The 25922-nt window shown below is 41.6% G+C and overlaps 2 protein-coding genes across 16 annotated transcripts in view; one reads left to right on the forward strand and one right to left on the reverse strand.

Annotated features, from left to right (window-relative positions):
* Positions 1–24832, forward strand: part of LOC145788628 (GPCR-type G protein 1-like) — a 71025-nt gene extending 46193 nt beyond the window's left edge. For 2 of the 15 annotated variants that reach the window (XM_082911348.1, XM_082911355.1), the window contains 4 exons: positions 22345–22475; positions 23959–24038; positions 24331–24374; positions 24481–24832. In XM_082911348.1, the coding sequence (XP_082767474.1) occupies positions 22345–22475; positions 23959–24038; positions 24331–24374; positions 24481–24537 (312 nt within the window). In that variant the 3' untranslated portion in view covers positions 24538–24832. Of the gene's footprint in view, positions 1–14592; positions 14752–22344; positions 22476–23958; positions 24112–24282; positions 24412–24480 lie in introns of all 15 variants that reach the window. The other 13 variants (XR_014357860.1, XR_014357854.1, XR_014357855.1 and 10 more) reach the window with 13 other exon arrangements.
* On the reverse strand, positions 1801–3217 carry LOC114301016 (small ribosomal subunit protein uS7). The gene has a single exon (XM_082911356.1). It carries the CDS (start codon positions 2869–2871, stop codon positions 1816–1818), a length of 1056 nt encoding a protein of 351 aa, XP_082767482.1. The 5' UTR covers positions 2872–3217; the 3' UTR covers positions 1801–1815.
* Positions 24833–25922: the final 1090 nt, after the last annotated feature.

The raw sequence follows: 25922 nt of genomic DNA on the forward strand, positions 1-25922 counted from the left end.
CGCTACTCTCCAAACTATCTAAACGGCAATTTTTGATCAATGCCTTTGAAGTTCATGCACTGGCGGGGGCAAGGGCAGATTTATTAATCTAGCAGGCCGCGTACCCTGGCCTCATGTCGATCGATATGTGCCGCAGCTAGTTCATTCATTCAATTTTTGGCTTTTAAAACGGCCTAACCATCTAAACAGCAATTTTTTATCAATGCCTTTGAAGTTCATGCACTAGCTTGGGCAATGACAGATTTATTAATCTAGCCGGCCGCGTACCCTGGTCTCATGCCGATCGATATGTGTCGCAGCCAGTTCATTCAATTTTTGGCTTTTAAAACGGCCTAACCGTCTAAATGGCAATTTTTGATCAATGCCTTTGAAGTTCATGCACTAGCTGGAGCAAAGGCAGATTTAGTAATCTAGCCGGCCACGTACCCTGGCCTCATGCCGATCGATATGTGCCGTAGCCAGTTCATTCATTCAATTTTTGGCTTTTAAAACGGCCTAACCATCTAAACGGCAATTTTTGATCAATGCCTTTGACGTTCATGCACTGGCTGGGACAAGGGCAGATTTATTAATCTAGCCGGCCGCGTACCCTGGCCTCATGCCTATCGATATGTGCCGCAGCCAGTTTATTCAATTTTTGGCTTTTAAAACGGCCTATTTAAACGGCAATTTTTGATCAATGCCTTCGAAGTTCATACATTGGCTGGGGCAAGGGCAGATTTATTAACCTAGCCGGCCGCGTACCCTGGCCTCATGCCGATCGATCTGTGCTGCAGCCAGTTCATTCAATTTTTGGCTTTTACAATAGCCTAACCATCTAAACGGCAATTTTTGATCAATGCCTTTGAAGTTCATGCACTGGCTGGGGCAATGGCAGATTTATTAATCTAGTCGTCCGCGTACCCTGACCTCATGTCGATTGATATGTGCCGCAGCCAGTTCATTCAATTTGTAGAAATTTAATGTATAAAGAAAAATGATTGTATTATTGATTCTTGTATTTGATTATGTTACAATTGATTGATTATATAGATGTAGGTTAGGTGGTGGTAGGTGAGGAGTAGGTGAGTGTAGTAGGTGAGTGTGTGGTAGGTGATGGTAAGTGTGTGGTAGGTGATGGTAAATTCTAACAGCCCCCCGCAAACTCAAGGAGGATAGAAACTAACCAACTTGAGTTTGGAGAGAGGAACAAAACAAGAAAATACATAAAAAATAAAATAAAGATAGGAGACACTGTATGGTCGTGTCAGACCGTTGGTGAAGACACTGAAAGGTGGTGCCATAACGTGGTAGAGGACACTGGATGGTGGTGTCATAACGTTGTAGAGGACACTGTATGGTGGTGTCATAACGTGGTAGATGACACTGTATGGGGGTGTCATAACATGGTAGAGGACACTGTTGTGACAGTTGTTGTGACAGTTTACGGAGTCTTGCTGGACCCTTGTAGAAACTAACCGGAATCAATGTCGGGACAGTTTACAGAGTCTTGTCGGACCCTTAAAGGAGCTAACCGGAATCAATGTCGGGACAGTTTACAGAGTCTTGTCGGACCCTTAAAGGAGCTAACCGAAATCAATGTCGGGACAGTTTACAGAGTCTTGTCGGACCCCTGAAAAGTCGCACCCTCAAAAGGGGTGCCCAATCTTTCAAAAGGCGTGCCATCAAAAGGCGTGCCCAATCCATAAAAAGGCGTGCCATCAAAAGGCGTGCCCAATTCATCAAAAGACGAGCCATCAAAAGGCGCGCCAGACACGCGGCGATGCACGTGATCGACAATGCGCGTGTCGGCCTCTTCGTCATGTTCTATATAAATCAATGCGGAGGCTGAGAGAACATGTGGAAATCAAACCAGTCTGAAGCCTCTGAAAATCCTTTGAAAAAAAAAAAAAGAAAAAGAAAGTTAAGTGGGCTCTCTCTCTCTAAACGGTGTGTGTGTGAATGGTGTGTTGGGTTTACTAAAGGTGGGATTTGTGGCAAAGAAGAATAATTTATTGAGGAGAAGAGTGGGGTTTTCTGAACCCGTGGAGAGGTTGTGGAGGGCTGTTTTGGAAAATTGTTCACCACGTGAGGTGAATGGAAATTGTTCAGCAACCGAGTGGGAATAGAGGGAGACGCACATGGGTTAGACAGATAAAGAGAATAAATAAAAAATAAAAAAAGTAAAAGAAATAGATAAAGTGAAGAGTGAGCTGGGTATTCAGTTGTGTAAAAGGTCTGTTTGGCTCTTGAATTGGCTTTTGTAACCCTTTCAATTTCATCCTTCTTCTTGATAGCATAACTGTTGGAAGACCCTTTGGCAGCATTGATTAATTCATCAGCTAGGCATTCAGCTATTGTCTTTATGTTCCTGAAAGCACTTTCACGAGCACCAGTTGTCAGAAGATAAATTGCCTGATTAACACGGCGCAGTGGAGATATATCAACAGCTTGACGCCTCACAACACCAGCAGAACCAATTTTGGTTGCATCTTCCCTTGGTCCACTGTTGATAACAGCATCAACAATGATTTGAATGGGATTTAGATCAGTCAGCAGATGGATAATTTCCATTGCATGCTTAACAATGCGGACCGCCATAAGCTTCTTACCATTGTTTCGCCCATGCATCATCAAAGAGTTGGTCAGCCTCTCCACAATTGGGCACTGGGCTTTCCTAAACCGCTTGACTGAGTACCTTCCAGCTGTGTGAGGCACATAAGTTGCGTGCTTTACAGGATTCACAGCAATGTAATCTGTTACAGACATGTCACTGATCTGAATGTCGTCAAAGACCCATCTGTTGAAGAGTTTGACATCGGAATGAGATTGATCCTTGTCCTGATTAGCAGCAGCACCAACATTCGTTTGAGTTACAACAGCCGCCTCCATTACGATACAGGGTCGACAGAGAGAGGGGACGCCGATTGGAAGCAACAAGTGAAACGATGAAGAGAAGAAGAAACCGAGAAGAGTGAAGGTATGTGTAGAAAATTTTAGTGGACTAGATTGAGGTCCGGCGGGTAGCTAAGGTGAGGTTGCCGCCCGCCGGGGAAGCGAAAATATCAGGTTCTAAACCTGCTCTGATACCATGTAGAAATTTAATGTATAAAGAAAAATGATTGTATTATTGATTCTTGTATTTGATTATGTTACAATTGATTGATTATATAGATGTAGGTTAGGTGGTGGTAGGTGAGGAGTAGGTGAGTGTAGTAGGTGAGTGTGTGGTAGGTGATGGTAAGTGTGTGGTAGGTGATGGTAAATTCTAACACAATTTTTGGCTTTTAAAACAGCCTAACCATCTAAACGGCAATTTTTGATCAATGCCTTTGAAGTTCATGCACTGGCTGGGGCAAGGGCAGATTTATTAATCTAGCCGGCCGTGTACCCTAGCCTCATGCCGATCGATATGTGCCGCAGCCAGTTCATTTAATTTTTGGCTTTTACAACGGCCTAACTATCTAAACGACAATTTTTGATCAATGCCTTCGAAGTTCATGCACTGGCTGGGGCAATGGCAGATTTATTAATTTAGCCGGCCGCGTACCCTGACCTCATGCCGATCGATATGTGCCGCAGTCAGTTCATTCACCAATTTTTGGCTTTTAAAACGTCCTAATCATTTAGTCGGCAATTATACAACATTTGACCCAAAGCAATTCCATTCATCAGTAACAGCGAGGTACAAAATGAATTTTCATTAAGTAAATTGAACACAAATTGTAACCATTTTACATATGAAAATTACTAAGCAAAAAACTGTAAAAAGCTAAAAAATACACGCAAATCCTAAAACAAAAAACAAGCGCCTTTGAAATCAGACTCCAGTGGCTCAACATCCACTTGCTCATATGGAATTGGCGCAGCCAAAGACACATTAGCGGCAACAAGGGCTTTGAGCCAGCTGTGTTTAAAGCCCCGATTCTCAAACTTGGGGACTTCGTCTACGTATTCATCATAAGCAGATTTTTTCCCAAAATCAAATGCGCTGGAAGCCTTCAGGTCAGCTGTTTCCTTCGCCGCCTTAATCTCTTCTAACTCAGCCTTCAATTTAGAATTCGCCTCCTGGGCCAATTTAAGAGCGGCATCGCTCGCATTCGCCCTCTCCTCGGCGACCGATCTCAAATCCTCAGCATTATGGGCTTTCTCCAACTCGGCCTCGGCACGAGCGCCCTCGATCTGCGCCCTACTCCTTTGGCCCTCAACCTCTACTTGTAAACGGCCAATTTGCTCCACGGCATCATGATAGCGACGGCCCATATCGACTATCCTTCCGACGGTCTGCAAAACAAGAAGTTAAAACCAAAATAATGTGTAAGGAGAAAAGACAGAGTCAAGATATGTACCAAAAGAGCCGATTGCGCGGCCAACGCAATTGCAACCAGATCCGGCTCTGCCCGAAAAGGCGCCTTATCAGCATGCAGTGAAACGGACGTCGCCAAACTAAGTGCAACCGCTGGATCTTTGATTACTGAAGCATCGGAGAAGATCGGCGTATTTTTCATCTTCGGCTGAATAACAAAAGGTACAATCACATCCGATTCCTCCAAACGAGGCCGTTTATCGGCGCGATCTTCTTCTGAGCCGGCCTCAACATCGGCAGGGCGCTTCTCCACCCTTTGCTCAGCTTCTATACTGGCCTGCACCAAGGGTTCCGTTTCGGTGCTTCCTCCTTTTGCCGTCACTTCCTCAATAACGGGCAGGGAGGATTGAGACTGAGACTGAGATTCGGCAGCCCGAATCTCCTCCGCCCTCCGCCGCGCAGCTAGTCTTTCCGCGTTCGCTTTCTTGGCAAGCTTAGTGAGGCTCAGCCCAGCCATATCTTCTGGGTACGCGCCGAGAAGATCCTCCAAACCCTAAAAAATATTGTCAAGTGGACGGTCCTCTCGACCCGAAGTGGACGGATTATCAGCCGAATTGAGGCTGGCTTCCTCAAATGCTAATTTCAAAGCCTCGTCAACCTCTGTTTCGGCTTCATCTGATTCGGCAGCCTCAACTACTTCCGGTCGCTCCGAATCTGATTCCTCGCAGCCGACTTGCCTCAAATTTTTGAAGTCAGTCAAGATACGGGCGACAAGAAACTCCTCACCGATCGGAATTGGGATATTTTCCGCCGCCGAAAAGGTCATATAAGTCGGCTCGTAGCGGAGCAGAACGTGGGCCGCCCTCCCTTGCTTCTGAAGACTCCGTCGGCCAAAGTACATGAGCGTAGTCTTGATTTCTGAAAGAACAGCGTCGTCAGTTGAGGTCAAGATTTTCTTCAAATCATTCCCTGCAAAAGCAAAATCATAAGGCTCCAAAAACGAAGCTTTTATAAATTTAACAAATGAATAAAAGATGCCACCCGGTTCGCCCCTCCGTCTAGGAATACGATCGAGGCAAACCTCGCCTTCACCGAATTTCCAGTTTCCTTGGACAACGACCATAACATCATCGACTAGCTTCCCAGAGTTGGAAAGCATAGTCACTAGTTGATGGTCGGTGTCTTTGGCTCTAAGGAAATAATGCCTGTGCCGACTAGAAGATTTGGCCAAGGCGTTGCAATGCCGAATAGCGGGAATGCCAAGGTTAAGCCCAAGGCGATGGTTTAGTGCGACAATCCCCATCACAACCTTAAAGAAATTGACGTTGGGCTGCGAAAGGATTAACTCCCAATGGCAAAGCACAGCCCTAAGGAGTGGGTGAAGGGGGAAACGGACCCCGCCCTCTGCGATTGATAGAAGAGGGATGACGATGGTGTTTTCATCAACCCTCTCCATATCAAGGGTGCGGTCTACCACAAAAGACAGACGGACGTCATCGGGGATGGAAAAATGGTGTCGGAAGCCAGAAATTCGATCCAATGAGAGATCTTTTAAATGTTTCGCCATTCTCCCCAGCCAATATGATTATGCTAAGCCAAAAAACAAAGCAAAGAAGGAGAGAACTTACAAGTGGCGAAAGAGGTAGAGAAGAGTAGGAGGTCGCAGAGGAAGTTCGAAAGGCAATCCAACGACGGGCGTCTAAAAGCGTGTATCTATTTGAAAAGACGTCGAAATTTTAAATCAAAATAAATGAGAGTGTAAAAGATTAATATATTATTGATTGATTGATAGATATTTTCTGTCTATTACAAATGGTTCCTTATATAGATGTAGGTGTAGTGGGTTAGGTTTAGTGGAGTAGGTGAGGTGGTAGTGGTGTAGTGGGTTAGGTTTAGTGGAGTAGGTGAGGTGGTAGTGGTGGTAGGTTTATTGATAAATTTTAACAGCCCCCCGCAAACTCAAGGAGGATAGAAACTAACCAACTTGAGTTTGGAGAGAGGAACAAAACAAGAAAATACATAAAAATAAAAGAGGATAAGAGACACTGTATGGTCGTGTCAGACCATTGGTGAAGACACTGGATGGTGGTGTCATAACGTTGTAGAGGACACTGTATGGGGGTGTCATAACCATGTAGAGGACACTGTATGGTGTTGTCATAACGGTGTAGAGGACACTGGATGGCGGTGTCAGACCGATGTAGAAGACAGTTTATGGGGTCATGTCGGACCGTTGTAGCAGACAAAGTTGTGACAGTTGTTGTGACAGTTTACGGAGTCTTGTTGGACCCTTGTAGAAACTAACCGGAATTAATGTCGGGACAGTTTACAGAGTCTTGTCGGACCCATGAAAGAGCTAACCGGAATCAATGTCGGGACAGTTTACAGAGTTACAGAGTCTTGTCGGACCCATAAAGGAGCTAACCGGAATCAATGTCGAGACAGTTTACAGAGTCTTGTCGGACCCATGAAGGAGCTAACCGGAATTAATGTCGGGACAGTTTACAGAGTCTTGTCGGACCCATAAAGGAGCTAACCGGAATCAATGTCGGGACAGTTTACAGAGTTACAGAGTCTTGTCGGACCCATAAAGGAGCTAACCGGTGGAGAAGACACTGTATGAGTGTGTATACAGGCTGCCCAAAAAATATACATGGATGTAGATATCGAGCCCTCAAAAGTCGTGCCCTCAAAAGGTGTGCCCAATCTGTCAAAAGGCGTGCCATCAAAAGGCGTGCCCGATGCATCAAAAGGCGTGCCAGATATGATGGCGAGGCACGTGAGTGCCTTGGCTGGCATGCCCGTTTGTCTGGCGTAAAGAGGCGCGCGATGCGCGTGGCTGCCTCGGCTATTTAACCAAGACGAAGCCTGAGGCCGAGGCAGAGGCAGAGGCAAAAAACTTGCGAAATCCTCTGAAAAACTCTTCGTTGTGCTGAGAGAGATAGTCTGTAACACTCTGTTGCGAGAGATATTCTGTAACACTCTGTTGCCCAGAAAATGGCCTCTTCGTCCCGCCCTCTGCTTACTCTCTTTCCCGACCTCAACGAGTCCACAAGAGAGATAACTGGTGCGGTGTCCCGTGAACCTCAACCAAACACCACTGGGTTTGCTCCGTTGAACTTTCCGATGCAGTCGGTGGAGCAAAAAATGGCAGTGCAAACGGATGTGGAGGCTAATCAGTATACTTTGAAGGCATGTGTGGAGTCCATGACGGCGGTCACAAACTTGTCGCACCGGCTGCAGAGTAGGACAAATGAGGTGCAGCAATTAAACTCCCAACTGGCTCTGCTCCAACGCATGTATAAGGATGCGCGAGCAGAGATAAGCGTGCTAAGGGCAGAAAACAAGGAGCTGAAGCGGAAGGCCACCGTGATGTTCCGATTTGGAGGGCCGCCATATGCTGCAGTGGAGGAGCAGGGAGTAGTGATCGTGCCCAGTGGAGTGGGAAACACGGAGGCAACACCGGCAAGGGCCGCCCAGGACGGAGGCAAGAAGAAAAGACCGGCGGCAGAGTAGAGAAGAAAAAATGCCACTGTTTTGGTTTTTTGTTGTTGTTTTTTTTGTGTAAAATTGTGATCGGGGTGATCCCTGAGATGAATAAAATATGGGTTGTTGTGCAAATTTGAAATGTTTGTGTTGTGTTGTGTTTTTTTTTTTTTTTTTTTTTTTTTTTTTTTTTTTTGAGCATGGTGATGATGAATAGATAATGATAAATAAAAAATAAGAAAGGTGGGAGTGGGGAACAGGACGAATCAAGAGAGCGTGATTAGAAAAAAGAAAGTGATAATAAAAAAAGGAAAAGAAAGTGGAAAGATAAGAGAGGTTGGTTCCCACTGTATCAATGATGTGGGTGTGTATGTGCTAGTCAAGAGAAAGAGAAAGGTGGGTTTCCCTTTACAGAGAGAGCGAGAGGGGGAGTAGGGCCAAGAGAGCGTCCCTGTCCGCCATCAGAAAGAGAAAGAGAAAGGTTGGTTCCCCACCATGTTATCAAGGAGGTTGCTATCCTCTCTCCTCCGATCGTCGGTCCATCGAGAGGGAGAGAGAGAGAGAGCACAAGATGTCGAAGCGAGGTCGCGGTGGTTCGGCGGGGAACAAATTCAGGATGTCGTTGGGTCTTCCGGTGGCGGCGACGGTGAACTGTGCAGACAACACTGGGGCGAAGAATCTGTACATCATATCAGTGAAGTGTATCAAGGAGAGGCTGAATCGGTTGCCTTCGGCCTGCGTTGGAGACAGGGTGATGGCCACCGTGAAGAAGGGGAAGCCAGATCTCAGGAAGAAGGTCATGCCCGCGGCCCCAGCGGAAAGATCACCGACGAGTTCACTGGTGCTGGCTCCATCGGGAAGGTCTGCCAGGTCATCGGAGCCGTCGTCGATGTGAGATATAACGAGGGGTTGCCGCCGATCCTGACGGTTCTTATTATGGAACTTATTAACGATGTTGCCAAAGCTCACGGTGGTTTCTCTGTGTTTGCTGGTGTCGGTGAGCGCACTCGAGAGGGAAAGTGGTGATTTTACAGAGTGAGGTTGCAGAGACCAAGGTGAAAGGAGAGGAGGTATGTGTTGGAGGTTTCAATTGGCACGGTTGGGGTCCGGCGGGCGGTGAAGGTAAGGTTGCCGCCCGCCGGAAGGTGAAGATCACCAAGGGCTAACCTATAGCTCTGATACCATGTAAAAGATTAATATATTATTGATTGATTGATAGATATTTTCTGTCTATTACAAATGGTTCCTTATATAGATGTAGGTGTAGTGGGTTAGGTTTAGTGGAGTAGGTGAGGTGGTAGTGGTGTAGTGGGTTAGGTTTAGTGGAGTAGGTGAGGTGGTAGTGGTGGTAGGTTTATTGATAAATTTTAACAGCCCCCCGCAAACTCAAGGAGGATAGAAACTAACCAACTTGAGTTTGGAGAGAGGAACAAAACAAGAAAATACATAAAAATAAAAGAGGATAAGAGACACTGTATGGTCGTGTCAGACCATTGGTGAAGACACTGGATGGTGGTGTCATAACGTTGTAGAGGACACTGTATGGGGGTGTCATAACCATGTAGAGGACACTGTATGGTGTTGTCATAACGGTGTAGAGGACACTGGATGGCGGTGTCAGACCGATGTAGAAGACAGTTTATGGGGTCATGTCGGACCGTTGTAGCAGACAAAGTTGTGACAGTTGTTGTGACAGTTTACGGAGTCTTGCTGGACCCTTGTAGAAACTAACCAGTTGAAATGATAATCGAGAAGTGTGTGGACAGACATTCGCGTTGGAATACGATCAACCGCCGAATTTCGGCTCTGACTCTTCGAGTTCAAAGCCAAACACTCCAGCCAACTGCCGCTGGAGGAGTGCTTGGGGGGTAATTGTAGGAGCCGAATATTGGAAGTTGTAGAGATTCCGAAGAGTCGAACATTGAAGAATCATGATTCTAAACATTCGGCCATTGCCACGGAAACTCGGACCCAACCTTATTCGGCTAGATAGTCGATTAAGCAAGGAGCCGAGTGAAGATCGGTTTATTACAAAATATGTCGAATAGGTACTGAGTTGTGGAGCCGGGTAAATATGAACATAATGAGCAAAAAGTGGACCTGGCCCGAAGGCCTAGAGAACGAGTATAAATAAAGGAATAGCAAACTGAGAAATGTATGTGATAATTGTGGTGTTTAACTTAGAATACAAGTAATCTAGAACGAGAAACTGACTTGTCCGTCGGAGTGCTAATTCCGGCACCCCCGACCGGAGTGTTTACCTCCTTTCAGGTGCCTATCGGTGGATCACAAGCGTCCCCCCAGGATCGGAAGAGTATTTCCAAAAATCACTTCCCCATATTATATATTAATACATATTTTATATATGTTAATTTTTTTTGAATAGTTTATTTTATTTTTATTTACAGGTTATCCAAAAAGAGAATGAATATTCAAGTGATCCAAACCAAAAAAAAAAAAAATTCTCTATAATTTATTTTTTTAATTTTTATATGATTACATTAGCATGCATAATTTATTTTTTTTAAACTATATGCTTTCACAAGTATAATAATTAAAAAAAAAAATTTATACATCTAAGTCCAATAATTATTTTTTTTGCCACAAGCGTAATATGGATTTATGACATATAAAATCATTAATTATTAAAATAAAATGTAAAAAAACTCAGCTTATAGTGATTTAAAAATACGAAATATATTAGATCATACTTAAAAATTTACAAAAATTGATCAATATTTATTTTAAAACCCAATAAAAATGATTATGGAAAAAAAAATGCGTATTGGTAAAAAAATTTCAAATTATGCGAAAAATAAAAAAATTCACGGTTCCGGTTACCGCAACCGTTACGCTACGGCCTTTACACTCCGCAACCGCTCCACCGCCACCGTTACGGCAACCGCAACCGCTTTTCAGAACCTTGAACCTAGGGCTTAGTTTTAGACTGATAAAATGACAGTAGCCACAAATATGATCCTCCAGCCCAGGCTAGGGTCAACACAGAATGAAGGGGACTCCCTAATGTTGTGTTGGAAAGCCAACTTCTTGGGTTAATTTATGTAATATTGATTGTTATTGATTGTTGTACATTTTGTATATTACAAGGATGTATTATATAGGAGAAGTTTTGGGAGTAGGTGAAGGTGGTAGTGGTAGGTGTAGGTGGAGTGGGAGTGAAGGTGGTAGTGGAGGTGGTAGGTGGAGTGTGTGATAGTGGAGGTGGTAGGTGGAGATAAATTCTAACAGCCCCCCGCAAACTCAAGGAGGATAGAAACTAACCAACTTGAGTTTGGAGAGAGTTACAAAACAAGAAAATACATAAAAATAAAAGAGGATAAGAGACACTGTATGGTCGTGTCAGACCATTGGTGAAGACACTGGATGGTGGTGTCATAACGTTGTAGAGGACACTGTATGGGGGTGTCATAACCATGTAGAGGACACTGTATGGTGGTGTCATACCGATGTAGAAGACAGTTTATGGGGTCATGTCGGACCGTTGTAAAAGACAGTTTATGGGGTCATGTCGGACTGTTGTAGCAGACAATGTTGGGACAGTTGTTGTGACAGTTTACGGAGTCTTGCTGGACCCTTGTAGAAACTAACCGGAATCAATGTCGGGACAGTTTACAGAGTCTTGTCGGACCCATAAAGGAGCTAACCGGAATCAATGTCGGGACAGTTTACAGAGTCTTGTCGGACCCATGAAGGAGCTAACCGGAATCAATGTCGGGACAGTTTACAGAGTCTTGTCGGACCCTTAAAAGGAGCTAACCGGAATTAATGTCGGGACAGTTTACAGAGTCTTGTCGGACCCATAAAGGAGCTAACCGGAATCAATGTCGGGACAGTTTACAGAGTCTTGTCGGACCCTTAAAGGAGCTAACCGGAATCAATGTCGGGACAGTTTACAGTCTTGTCGGACCGTTGTAAAAGGTTGCACCCTCAAAAGGTGTGCCCAATGTTGTCAAAAGGCGTGCCATCAAAAGGCGTGCCCAATTCATCAAAAGGTGTGCCGAACATGATAGCGAGGCACGTGGGCGTCTTGGCTTGCGTGCCCGTTTGTCGGCTGGTGGCAAGAGGCGCGCGATGCGCGTGGCTGCCTCGGCTATAAGACGGAGGCTGAGACTGAGGCAGAGAAAAGCTGCGAAAAACCTCTGAAAAAAAACTTCGTTGTGCTGAGAGAGAGAGTCTGAAAAACTCTTCGTTGTGCTGAGAGAGAGAGTCTGTAACACTCTGTTGCGAGAGATATTCTGTAACACTCTGTTGCCCAGAAAATGACTTCATCGTCTTCCCGTGGACTGCTCACCCTCTTTCCCGACCTCAACGAGTCAACGAGAGAGAGAACTGGTGCGGTGGCACTGGAAACTCAACCAAGCACCCCGGAGTTTGCTCCGTTGAACTTTCCGATGCGGTCGGTGGAGCAAAGAATGGCAGTGCAGTCGGATGTGGAGGCCAATCAGTATACTCTGAAGGCATGTGTGGAAAGCATGACGGCGGTCACAAATTTGTCGAACCGGCTGCAGAGTAGGACAAATGAGGTGCAGCATTTAAACTCCCAGCTGGCTCTGCTCCAACGCATGTATAAGGATGCGCGAGCAGAGATAAGCGTGCTAAGGGCAGAAAACAAGGAGCTGAAGCGGAAGGCCACCGTGATGTTCCGATTTGGAGGTCCTCCATATGCTGCAGTGGAGGAGTATGGGGGAGTGATCATGCCCAGTGGAGTGGGAAACACGGAGGCAACACCGGCAAGGGCCGCCCAGGACGGAGGCAAGAAGAAAAGGCCGGCGGAATAGGCGAAGAAGTGAGGTCGGTTGGTGGCCGGCTGCAGAAAAGAAAACAAATTGTTTTGTTTGTTGTGGTTGTTGTTTGTTTGTTTTTTTTTTTTTTTTTTTTTTTTGATGTAAAATGGTGATCGGGGTGAGCCCCTGATATGAAAAAAATATGAGTGTTGGGCAAATTTGTAAATTGTTTGTTTTTATTTTTTTTTTATTTATTTATTTTTTTTTTGGAAAGAATAATAATAAGAAAAATGTAGTAATGGGGAAGAGGCAATTCCCGTCGGTGTGTTTTTTGTTTTTTTTTTTTGTTTTTTTTTTGTTTTTTTTTTTTTGTTTTTTTTTTTTTTTTTAATAAAAAAATAATAATAATAAGAAGAAGAATAATATGGCGCATTGAACAGCATGATGGCTTTGGTGGGTGGAGTCTGTGGGTGCTGTAGTTAATATAGTATAATAAGCATATATTAAAATAAAAGAAAGTGGCTGCAGAGAGAGAGAGAGATAAAATGCCCATGTGCATAGGTCTGCCATGTAGTAAAGGCTGGTTCCTCTCAAATTTGATCTTCTTCCAAGGGCCATCACGTAGAAATGTGAACTGGTCAGAAGAATAACCAGCATTGACAGGCAGTTGTTGGGATGGATTAGAATCAATTGTGATCTGTTCTGAACGCCAGAATGGCAAACCCAGGGATTGGTGTAACTGCTTAATGAATGATGCTTCCAAAGCATCAAGATATGAATTGTGCTTCTCATCCGTCCATGCCGTGCACGGTGCCACATTTGTATTCCGGTGAATGAAATCCTTGGAATGATCGACGGTTACAGAGGAAGACTCCAAGTTGGTCCGAGTCAACTCACTCCGGCGACCGTCCGGAGCGGTGAGATCTGGCGGCGGCTCCGGCTGGAGATTCTCTGCCATGGCGTGTTCGGACAATGCAATAACAACCTCTAAATTTAGAGGAACAAGCCCTTGATTCAGCAGAGAGAAACCCTCGCCTGGTTCTTCTTTCCTCTCGGTGTGAACAAGTTTTAGAGAGAGAGAGAGAGAGAGAGGCGGTCCATGAGGAGAGGGAAAGAAAGCTGCGGGCTACTCACTGGTAAATGTGGCAGCGGTATGTGTAGAGGTCCGGCGAAATAGATTGAGGTCCGGCGGGCGACCAAGGCGAGGTTGCCGCCCGCCGGTGAAGCGAAAAATAGTAAGTGCTTAACCTTGCTCTGATACCATGTTGAAATTTATGTAATATTGATTGTTATTGATTGTTGTACATTTTGTATATTACAAGGATGTATTATATAGGAGAAGTTTTGGGAGTAGGTGAAGGTGGTAGTGGTAGGTGTAGGTGGAGTGGGAGTGAAGGTGGTAGTGGAGGTGGTAGGTGGAGTGTGTGATAGTGGAGGTGGTAGGTGGAGATAAATTCTAACAGTTGCAGGTGGAGAATAACAGACTTGGGATCTTCAACTGTGCCCAAGTTAACAGTTTCAACTTCTTTGATGTTAGGCATGTTCCTATTTCACCATTGCATTGTGCTCAAAGAGTTGAGCTGCCCTTCATATTCATCATTTATAGTAGTAATGTTGCTTGGACGAACACTATATCGGCACAAGATTAGAAAAAGCTCCATGTAACTAGTTTTTCTCAAGCTTCAGTTCAAGTTCGATGTCGGACTTTGTCCCACCCTGCAAGAATGGTGCAAGAACAAGGAGAAAAACTATGTTTATAAGGCATTAACTTCTAGTAGGGGGTAGTTTAGCAATTTTACCAGATAAGCCTACTTGTTCTGTTGTGGGTCCTTTGTTTGTTATGCTTGATTAGGATTACTTGAGTCCTAATGTTTGGAGAGACATGTTTGCTGGAAATTCTTAATTTTTTAATAATTTTTATGTTCATTAGTTTCCAATTTGGTTAGAGTTTTCAATTTTAGAAGTTTTACCTTAAGTTGGTCAACAGATGTTTGTTGGGTTGCAATCCAACTTATTATTTGTTTATAAATTATTTACTTGAATTTGTGTCATATGTGGTTTCTGGTGCAATTTCAGAAAGCTGCTTCATGTCTTCAAGGTTTTCTAGTGTCTATATGAAGGGCCCCTTGCTCGACACTACTTTTGAGTGGAATGAAAGTTTTTCCTTATTTAAAGTGATTGCAAAACTGATGGGGCTTGTGAAGGTATTGCATGAAGATAAGTTGAAGGATTTAGGTATTTTAATATAATTAGGAATTATTACTTTAATTGGAATTTATAAGGCTTGAGTGTAGACTTGAACTCGTTTGGCAATATTATTTTTTAGCCTAAAAGTCAAAAAGTCAATAAAAAAACTAAAAAGCCAACAACTTATACAAAAAAGTCAAAGATTTCCTTTTCTCTCTACTTTTTGCACATCTTTTCGTAAAAAACTAAAAAGTCATCCCAAATATATTAGTTTTTTTTACATCATATTTTAGCCAAAAAGCCAAAAAATTACTAAAAAAGCCTGTTCCCAAACGAGAGTTATTGAGAGAATTGCTATTGTTTATTTTATTTTGTCATTTTCCTTTGCTTGTTACAATCGTGTCTACCATATGGCATCAGGAATTCTTCTGAAAGTTTGTGTGTGGATTTCAATCAGCCCTCTTAGAGGAGGGTCCTTATTTCAATCCATTTACTTCTTGTATTTGTTGAATTTATTTTTAGTCTCTTTGTAGCACTTTAGTCTTCAAATCTGAACCGAAGACTTTCCATTGTTTTTACAAGCCCTAGGCTCACTACTTGTTTAAATGTTTTGACTCACTACTTTCCCTTGTGGTGTAGCCCTAGAATATAAAAAGAACTAGGTCCTAGGTTGTCCTGTATCATCCAAAAACCTTGATAGACCCTAATCAAATCAAATAACCTCAATCCATAGTTGGCCACAAACTATTTATGGCTAAATCTACTGCTACCTCAATGTAATGTTGAATATTTAGAAAGTCCTGCACCAGGTTGCCATGAGATGAGCACCTCTCCATACTTTTTATTATGCTAGTGTGTGGTGGTGACATGGAATATCCTGTTGTTTTTGTTAGAATATTTTCTTATTTCCTTATTTAGATTAGATTGTGATTGATTGATTGATTGTGATTTTTTAATCAATCAATGAATATAAAAGGTAATTCCTTAATCAGTGCCTTAGAGCTTCCTTTTGTAATAGTTAATTAATTAATATAAAAGGTGATGATATCATAATCATCACCCAAGCTTTATACTCTCTTAAATTAATGGGTATCAAAGCCGCAACCCTAAAAACTGTCATCCACACCGTCGCTGCCACCAACCAGCCATCATCTATCAACACCCATCCTCCACCGCTAGTCCCTAAGTCTCTGTCAGAACCAACCAAGGTCCCACAAAGCTGTTTCGGCTTTAGCTAAAGGCCCTTTTGGCCTAGTCGACCCTTGTGAGGACTGTCCTAGCCTCTCTATGTATTTTGGCTCTTGTGGATGAGTGTTTGAGAGCTACCCATCTTCTATTGCCCCAAGTTTCTTTCTCTCTACTTTCTTGAACACAATTCAACACTTGTTTTGATTGGAGATTTGTTTTCCCGTATTTGATTTATTTTTGGGTCCATAGATGACACATTAATTTGATTGTTATGCTCCCATAGTGGTTTGCATGTGATTTTGCTTGTTCTAGCCCATTCCATTCCTCTTTCCATTCTTGTGATTCGTGTAAGGTTTTTTTGGATTGAAATTGTAGAGTTCTTATGGCTGACCTAGTTAGTGAATCCACCACTACTTCTCACCCATCTAAAGGAGAGAGCTCCAGTCCAGTTATGATTACTACATCTGAGAACCTGAACCCTAGCCTCAAAATCACCACCGCTCTGTTTAATGGTCAGAATTACCTTTCAAGGTCTCAGTGTCTGACACTTTTTCTGAAGAGTAGGGAGAAGATGGGATATGTTAATGGGAGAGTTCAAACACCGGGTATTACGGATCCTGGCAATGATCAATGGGAGATTACCAACTCTTTAATCATGGGGTGGCTCATTCATTCCATGGTTTCTGAGATTGGCGAAGGCTACTTATCTATAGATACTGTCCAAGATATTTGGGAAGCAATCGTTACTACATATTCTCGAAAAATGAATTTTTCTCAGTCTTTTGAGCTGCGTCGGTCTGTTGAGCGCTCAGTATAGGGGGAGTAGACAGTTCTCTAGTATTACACCTTTTTGACTAATGGTTGGAAATGCCTAGATCATCTCCTAGATTACAAGCATGTCTGTACAGTTAACTCAGCTGGTTACCAGAAGTTTCTTGCACAGGAGGGGGTCTTCAAGTTTCTGGAAGGCCTTAATGTGGAATTTGATCCGGTCCAGAGTTGTGTTCGTGGCATGGATGTTCTTCTATCTTTTCAAAAGGCCTTTGCATATGTACAGAATGAGAAGAGTCGTCGTTTTGCTATGGTACTGATGTAGTGTCACGTGCATAGCATGTGTTAAATAGTGTATCCTATAAATAGATGAGTACCACATCACTTGTAACTAACTTGGATATATTGAATTTGAATTGAATTAAGAATTTATCTCTAATATCTCTCTCTACGTTCCTCTCTCTTTTGTTCTTGATTGACCCGTCATATTTTGGTATCAGAGCAAAGGTTTGGATATCAGTTCTGGTTAGTTCATCATCTAACTCTACTCGAGGAGACCTACGTACCGGATTCGAAGCCGCTGATTTCGCAACTTGAAGGAGTGTTTGGATCTTGCAATCCACAGATAATGAATCTACAAGAACCCTAGTGGAGAAATCGAGTTCGAATTCGATATACACAGTCAAGATCATGGTTTGGGTTGGAATCGACATTGCGACCTGATTTTGTGAGCGAAGACCTTCGATCTTCGACACTCCTGTTCGACAACCGAGTTTGCGAAGACCATTACGATTTGAAGTTGCGATTTGATTTCGCAAAACGAGCATTGCACCTGTTTCGATTTTGTGACGTGTTCGATCATCGTGAATCGTCATAACTGTGTCTGTGTCTGATCGCCGCAACTGTGTCTAGTCGAAGGAGATTTCTAGTCATCTTTGCAAGACTGAAGCAGAGGTTCGTCGCAAGGGGACTGTTTTGGTTCTGCATTTGATTGAGGCAATTCGATCACTTTTTCACTTCTTGAGCTGTTCAAACTCCATTATACAGATTGGGTTCCCAATTCTTGATATTGTTGTCTTGTTGTTGATTCTTGAATATTTGATACTTCATACTGCTGTGAGTTGGTAGTTACACTGAATTGTCCTAATCTGTGAATTGGGTCTGGAATTGTGCTATTTGAAATCTGTATATCTGGACTATTTTGGAAACATACTGAGTTGTTGTTATGGCTAATCGGGGTCGAGGTCGTAGGGGTGGTCATGGTAGGGGTTATGCCCCGGATTTGGGTGATGGTACCGAGGGTAATGGGATTCTGTATCCAAGAGATGAGATGGTTGAGATAAGACGGCAAATTGCCATTCTAACCGAGATGGTGCAACGTCTCCTTCCTCCTTCTACCGATGATGGTAGTGATGGTTCCGATGATACTGAAGGTGGTACTCATCATTCTTTTGATAATATCTTTTGGGCTCCACGATGGGGTCAAACGGGTGTAGGTAGGATGGAACACAAATGAGAGAACAATATCAAGATTGAACTTCCCAAATTTCATGGAAGCCTCAATCCCGATGAGTTTAAGTTTATCAATTGGCTCAACACCATTGAGCGGATCTTTGACTATGGAGAGGTCTCCGTTGAAAAGAAAGTTAAGCTTGTGGCTATTCAATTGAAGGGGAGAGCTTCCGCTTGGTGAGAGTAACTTCAACTCAACCGTCGCCGATGTGGGAAGGAGAAAATCTATGATTGGGAGACAATGAAAAAGAAGTTGAAGGGCCATTTTCTACCATTCAACTACCTCCAAAGTGTTTATCAACGCCTTCATGTTCTCAAGCAAAATGGTAGTGTGAATGAATACACGGAAGCCTTTTATCACCTCATTGCACGGGTTGACTTAAGTGAAAGTGAGGACCAACGGGTGGCCCGCTATATGAGCGGCTTGAAATCTTTCACCCAAGATGTTCTTGCCTTGCACACATTATATAGTGTTTCAGAAGCTTATAATCGGGCCTTAACCGTGGAGAAGCAAGGAAGCCGGTGTGCTTCCCAAATAGGACAATACTCCCAAGGAGGGTTTTGAGGTGGTTTTAGGCCGCGTCCTTCCACTCCTAGGTTTGCCAAAGCTAATCCTCCTTTCAAGTTTGTGGACAAGGGTGCTTCCTCCTCTCAAGCTCCTCGTCCTAATGGTGCTTTCGAAAACCAAAATCCACCACAAGGTGGAACATTCAAATGCTTTAGGTGTGGTGAACTGGGGCATAGATCGTCTGATTGCCGCAAGAACATGGGTAATAACTGGAACAAGGCACTTCTCATTGAAGAAGTTGAGGAGCATGATGACTTTGAAGATACTCCAATCTTTGATCCTTCGGGTAATGTGGCAATTGGTGAAGATAGTGATGAAGAAGAGGGTCTTTCTCTTATGTTGAAGAAGACTCTTCTCTCACCAAAACTAGAGAGCCAAGAAGATTGGTTACGTACCAATATCTTTTATTCCACTTGCAACATTGGTGGCCGTATTTGTACCATGATCATTGATAGTGGAAGTTGTGGGAACATAGTTTCTCAAGAAGTGGTGGACAAACTTAATCTTCTGGTGGAAGAACATCCGCATCCTTATTCTCTATCTTGGTTTAAGAAAGGCAATGAGATCAAGGTTACCAAACGGTGCTTGGTTTCATTTTCTATCTGGCAAAAATACTTTGATGAGGCATGGTGTGATATAGTGCTTATGGATGCTTGTCACATTCTACTTAGACGACCTTGGCAATATGACTGGCAATCTTTGCATGATGGCAAACGAAACACCTACACCGTTGCCAAGAATGATATCCGGTTTACCTTGCTTCCAATGAAGGAAAATGTTACTTCCAAGGATGTTTCCAAGTCATCTCCTAGTGCCACTGCATTGCTTGCTTCCAAGGAGTTTGTGGAAGAGAGTCAAGATTTTGGGATTGTATTGGTGTTGGTTCCGGTTGTACACACGGGTGCTTCTAAAGAAAAGGTTGAGGTGGCTACTCTTTTGGAAGAGTATTCCGATGTCTTTCCCCGAGAGCTTCCTCCTGATTTACCTCCTATGCATGACATTCAACATCGTATTGATTTGGTACCCGGGTCGGCACTTCCAAACAAACCAGCCTATTGCATGTCTCCAAAGGAGAAAGAGGAGTTGCAACGGCAAGTAGAAGAGCTTTTGGCTAAAGGCTACATCCGGCCTAGCCTTAGCCCTTGTGATGTTCCAGCGCTTTTGACATCTAAGAAGGATGGCTCTTGGCGTATGTGTGTGGATAGCCACGCAATCAACAAGATTACAATCAAGCACCGCTTTCCAATTCCAAGATTGGATGATATGTTGGATTGCTTGCCAGATCAAAGGTGTTTTCTAAGATTGATCTTAGAAGCGGGTATCATCAAATCCGCATCAAGGCCCGATGATGAGTGGAAAACGGCCTTTAAAACACCTCATGGCCTATTTGAGTGGCTTGTGATGCCATTTGGGCTTACCAATGCTCCGAATACTTTTATGAGAGCGATGACACAAATGTTGCAACCACTTTTGGGAGTGTGTGTAGTGGTCTCCTTCGATGATATCTTAATCTATAGTCGAAATTTGGAAGAGCATTTGTGCCACCTTCGGCAAGTCTTTGAACTTTTAACGCGAGACAAGTTCTATGGCAACACTAAGAAGTGCACCTTTGCTGTGGACCAAGTCATCTTCTTGGGATATATTGAATTTGAATTGAATTGAATTGAATTGAATTGAATTTGAATTGAATTGAGAATTTCTCCCTCTAAGTTCCTCTCTCTCTAGTTCTTGAATTTGAATTGAATTGAATTTGAATTGAATTGAGAATTTCTCCCTCTAAGTTCCTCTCTCTCTAGTTCTTGATTAACCTATCAGTTACCACCGGCTACTGGAGACCGTTCAGCATTACTTTCTGCTCCTTCTCGAGATGGAACTGATTTGTCACTACGTCTTCCCCATCCTTCAGGGAAGGATGTTGTGTTCTGTGATTACTGCCGCAAGTCGCGGCATACTCGTGAGACTTGTTGGAAGTTTCATGGGGCTCCATCAGGGAGTCGGGGTGATTGATCTGGTGCTAGAGGCAGTCGATCAGGTCAGTCTAGAGGACGTGGCTCTAATCCACGGGCCCATCAGTCTAATGTTGTTGACACCCTTGATTCTACTTCCGCTTTAGTTGGTCCGACTTCTGATAATTTATCTAGCATGAATTCTCCTGAGCTTGAGGCTGTTCTGCGTCATTTATTGGCCCACCAGTCTTTTACTGCTCCTAGTGCATCTTCCTCGTCATTTGTCCGCTCAGGTAACTTAGCCTCTTCTCTTAGTGTTTTTCTTTCCCGTAAGTCTTTGCCATGAATTATTAATTCTGGTGCCTCAAATCATATGCCTGGGTCTTCTAACCTTTTCTCAGCATATAAATCCTCTTCAGGTCAAGACAAAGTTAGGATTGCAGATGGTATTGTTTCTTCTATCTCTGGGAAATGTTTAATTCATGTTGTTCCTACCGTACATCTGTCGTATTACTAAGGATTTGGACTGTAGTGTGACATTTTTTTCTTGATCATTGTCTTTTTTAGAACCTTGTCACGAGGAGGACGATTGGCAGTGGTAGTGCAGAAAATGGTCTTTATTTCTTGGATCAGCCGAACAAGCTTGCTCATCATTCCATCAAGTTCCCAATCACTAAGGAGGATTTATAGCTGTGGCATCGGCGTCATGGGCATCTTTTTTTTCATTTATTTAGACATTTATTTCCGTCTGTTTTTACAAACAATAATGTGTCTGCGTTTCTTTGTGAATCTTGTCAACTTGGCAAACAACATAGAGCTTCTTTTACTCCAAGTCTTAATAAAAGTTTAACTACTTTTTCTTTAATACATTCTGATGTGTGGGGTCCATCTCATGTTGTCTTTAAAAGGCCATAGATGGTTTGTTATCTTTATTGATGATTTTTCTCATACTACTTGGGTATATCTCATGAAAGAAAAAAGTGAGGTTTTCTTTGTGTTTCAAAATTTTCATAAAATGATTTGTACTCAGTTTGGGGCAATTATCAAAATCTTGTATTCTGATAATGGGGATGAATACATCTATTCGGGCTTAGAGAGCTATTTTTCCACTCATGGCATTATACATCGGACATCTTGCACCAATACCCTCAACAAAATGGGATTGCAGAGCGCAAGAATCGTCATCTTCTTGATATGGCTCGCTGCATGTGTTTTTTTATAAGTATGCCTCTGTCCTACTCAACATGACAGGACAAAGCATGCTGAGATTGATCGCCACTTCATCAAGGAGAAACGCACCAGCGGCATGATATGTACTCCTTTTGTGAAGTCAGGCGAACAACTTGCAAATATTTCATGACATTCTAGGCAAGCTGGGCATGCGAGATATCTTCGCACCAACTTGAGAGGGAGTCTTAGAATATTTTCTTATTTCCTTATTTACATGCTTGTTTCCCCATATTTCTAGTACTTGTAATAACCAAATAATATTTTTAGAACAAGTCTTGTTTGGTGTTCGCCATGGAAAGTTTGGCTATAGTGTAATACTTCACCACACTGCACTGCACTGGATACTAGTGAATATTATAAAGAAAGCAGCTTCTCCTAATATTGTGATATCTTTCTGACTAACCTGCAGCTGTTGGTTTTTTGCAGTTCTTCTTTGCAGTTTCTAGAGTTGGGAGTGGATCCTCAAGCAACGTTGTTCTTTTTCTCTCTGAAATAATGGGGATGTATTTCATATCTTCTATTCTTTTGATTAGAAAAAGCCTAGCAACTGAATACAGGTCAGTCATCACTGACGCAAGATTAGTGTGTTTGTTTTGTTTAGCATCCATCATTTATCTATTATTTTGATGAGTTTGGCTTCTCTCATGTTCACAATCTAACATGATAGAGCATTTGGGCTTAGTGGGCACATTGTGAGTCCAATCTCGGTGATCCAAACTGTTCACTTTTTAGTACTCATTGAGAAGAATATTTATGTAAAAAATCAAGATGATTGGACTTCCATAGCAATGTGTTTGAAACACATTTATCTTAAAAAAATGGACAGCAAGTATAATTTCAAGAATAACCGTCTATTTTTAAAAGACAAATGTGATTTAAACACATAGCTACTGAAGTCCAATCATCTTGATTTTTTACATGAATATTCTTTTCAGTGAGTTCTAAAAAGTGAACGGTTTGGATCACTGAGATTGGGCTTACAATGGGCCCACTAAGCCCAAATTCTCTCTCAAGTTGGATCCCAACATAAGAGAAGCCAAATCCATTTTGGATTATGTTTCACCTATTTAAGTTTTGTTTCCTATATAGCATCCCATCCATTGTTTGTCTATTTTTATTGATTATGTGAATTTATTTTTTATTAGTTTTTTTCCTTTCTATGGAGGACATAAAATTTCTTGGTGTGGCCGCTTGTTTGGAAGCCTTGCTCTGCAAAGGGCATAAAAAGTGTTCTAATTTGTAAATCTTTATGGATTCTGGGAGTTTATCCCTCCTGCTGCTGCGGAACAGAAAGATATAGCTTTCCAAGAAGTGAAATATTTACTTTCCCCCACATCAGCTTAGGTTGCATTTCCCCAATAAAGAGACTCAAATTGGGTCTCCTTACCTCACCTACCAGAAGAAAAAAAGAAGTTACTTGAAATGTTGATATTGCCTATTACGTGCATTGCAATAAATAAATTATTTTATTTCATTTTCATCTGTAGCTATGCTAAAACTATACAATATATATGTATATATATAATTTGATGCATGGAACCTGAATGTACTTGGTAGTTTTTTTTTTTTCTTCTTCTTCCCAGTAGGGTGCCTAATTCTCATGCCCAAGTACCTACATAGATAATTAATGCTCATTTGGGAATTGACTTTTTTAGCGTATTTGACTTTTTATGAAAAGATGTGCAAAAAATAGAGAGTGATTTGACATTTTGTGATGGCTTTTTGGCTAGAATGTTTGGTTCCCAAACATAGCGTATCGGTGACCAATCAATTGTACCAACATACCAAAAAGTGAAACACCATGACTGAAACAAGATTTAATAAATGTTGCCTACATGCTATTTTGTTATAGTTTTTCAGATCTGAAAATTGATCGAATAAACTGATTTTGATGCCATTGTTTGCTTCTTGCATCTTGTCGATTATATTTAGAAAGATTGCTGCTTGCTGGACTCATCATATTATACTTGGTAGTCCATTTATCTGGTTAGCTTGCTAGTTACCTAATTAAGTGGTGGTCTGAATGGTATTCCCTTGCAGGATGATCATAACAGATGTATTGGGTGGAGACATTCAATTTGATTTTTACCACCGGTGGTTCGATGCAATATTCGTAGCCAGTGCTTTCCTTTCTCTGCTTTTGCTTTCTGCTCATTATACATCTCGCCTAGCTGGCAAACATCCAATTGATTAGTAAATTCATATGTTTTTTTTTTTTTTTTTTGGGGGGGGGGGGGGTTAAGTGCTATGTTTGTTGATAACTGTGTTATAAATTCCTGAATGGATCTAATTAAACACATTTTATGGAGGTCTGCTTGTATGACGATCTCAATTATTAACAAGAAGTTGTCTTTTTGCCAACAGAGTGCTCTGTCATCAGATTGTTCATATCGTCTATATATTTGTGAACAGGAAGCGTACTTAATTGTAGCTATCATTCTAAATGCAGAGGAAAAGTATGACATTTGAATCAGTCATTCTGCTCTTAAATCTGTAAGTTCTGATTACTTATAAATAAAAAGTTTCATTTTATATTTGATTCAGCTGGGTTTTTTTTTTTAGGAGGGAACTGTAGGGAATGAATCAAACTGCCACAGGTTGCAGGTCTATCTCAAGTAACCCAGGGTTTGAACAAAGAAGATTTAAGCTGACTCCTCCGAAGCAATGTTTGCGCCTCCAATCAGAAGTATGGAAACGCCAATGGGATTCATGATGACTGTATTCAAGAAGATAGGGGTGAAATTTTTTGTAATGAATTTTTTTATGTTCATGGTTTGTCAATTGTCATATTTGCACTACAGTTGGACATCCAGCAGTTCCATAGATCTAACCACACGATGTATGATTCAACTGAAATTGCTTTAGATTGATTGTTATACGTATATTTGGATTTGAGTAGCATGGTTTATGGTTCCTTGGAGGGCCGCAGTGGGTATGGGATGATATTTACTGGTGCTTGCTATAATCATCATTTTTTTTGATCTTATAAAAGAAACACTAAGGCCTCGTTTGGCATGTTATAGTTTTAACTTAAAAGTTAAAAAGTTACTTAAAAAAATCAAAAATCCTATAACCTATACCAAAAAATTAAAAATTCTCTTCTCTTTATTTTTTGAATATCTTTTCGTAAAAAATTAAAAAGGCATTCCAAACATATTGGTTTTTTTTCCTCATATTTTAGTCAAAAAGTTAAAAAGTTACTAAAATAGCCTGTTACCAAATGAGGCCTAAGGCTATGTTTAATTCATGGATTTGGAGAGGGATTGGAAAAATGAAAATGAAAATGTGTGAAATGTAGAAAAAATGAAGTTATATTTCACTCATGTTTTACTTATTTTTTCTTTCTCTTTTTAAATTTTTTTTCAAATCTATGAATTAAACACAGCCTAATATGCTACTAGTAGTTAGAATACAAGGATTGGATTGGATTGGATTTAGTTACTATAATCAGGATTCAGGAGTTAAAAAAAGAAGTGTAGTTGACTTGTGTTCAGTGTACGATGAGAATGAGAAATATAAGGAAGCAAGAGCTTGTATAGATCGAAGGGCCGTCTAGTCTAGTTAGGTTTGTGAGGTTGTTGTTTACAAATTTTATTTTCATGGTTTGAATTGTTTGTTTTGTAAATCTATATAAATTATTTATAAAAAGATGAAAATAAATCAAATTGATAGATTAATTGTAGTTGCATTATTGTATTTATATTTATTTTTAAAAAATAGATAATTTATTTTTAAATTATATTTATGGCCTAATTTTTTTAAATAAAAAAATTATAAAAGTAATGTGATTGTAATTATCCACTCTATTAAATTTTTTATATATAAAATATATGTATATATAATTTTTTTTGAACTTAGTTACGAACTAGAAGGATTGGAAACAAAAGGATTGAATTATCGGTGTGAATGTGCATATAATTTCATACCAATTGATAATAATCACTTTAGTTCTTGAGATTTATGAATTAAAGTGCAACATGAACTTTCATTTGTAGTCAAGGGTG

Source organism: Camellia sinensis, unplaced genomic scaffold, assembly GCF_055761805.1.
Source record: "Camellia sinensis isolate YWXY unplaced genomic scaffold, ASM5576180v1 Unanchor11, whole genome shotgun sequence".
Taxonomy (NCBI): Eukaryota; Viridiplantae; Streptophyta; class Magnoliopsida; order Ericales; family Theaceae; genus Camellia; species Camellia sinensis.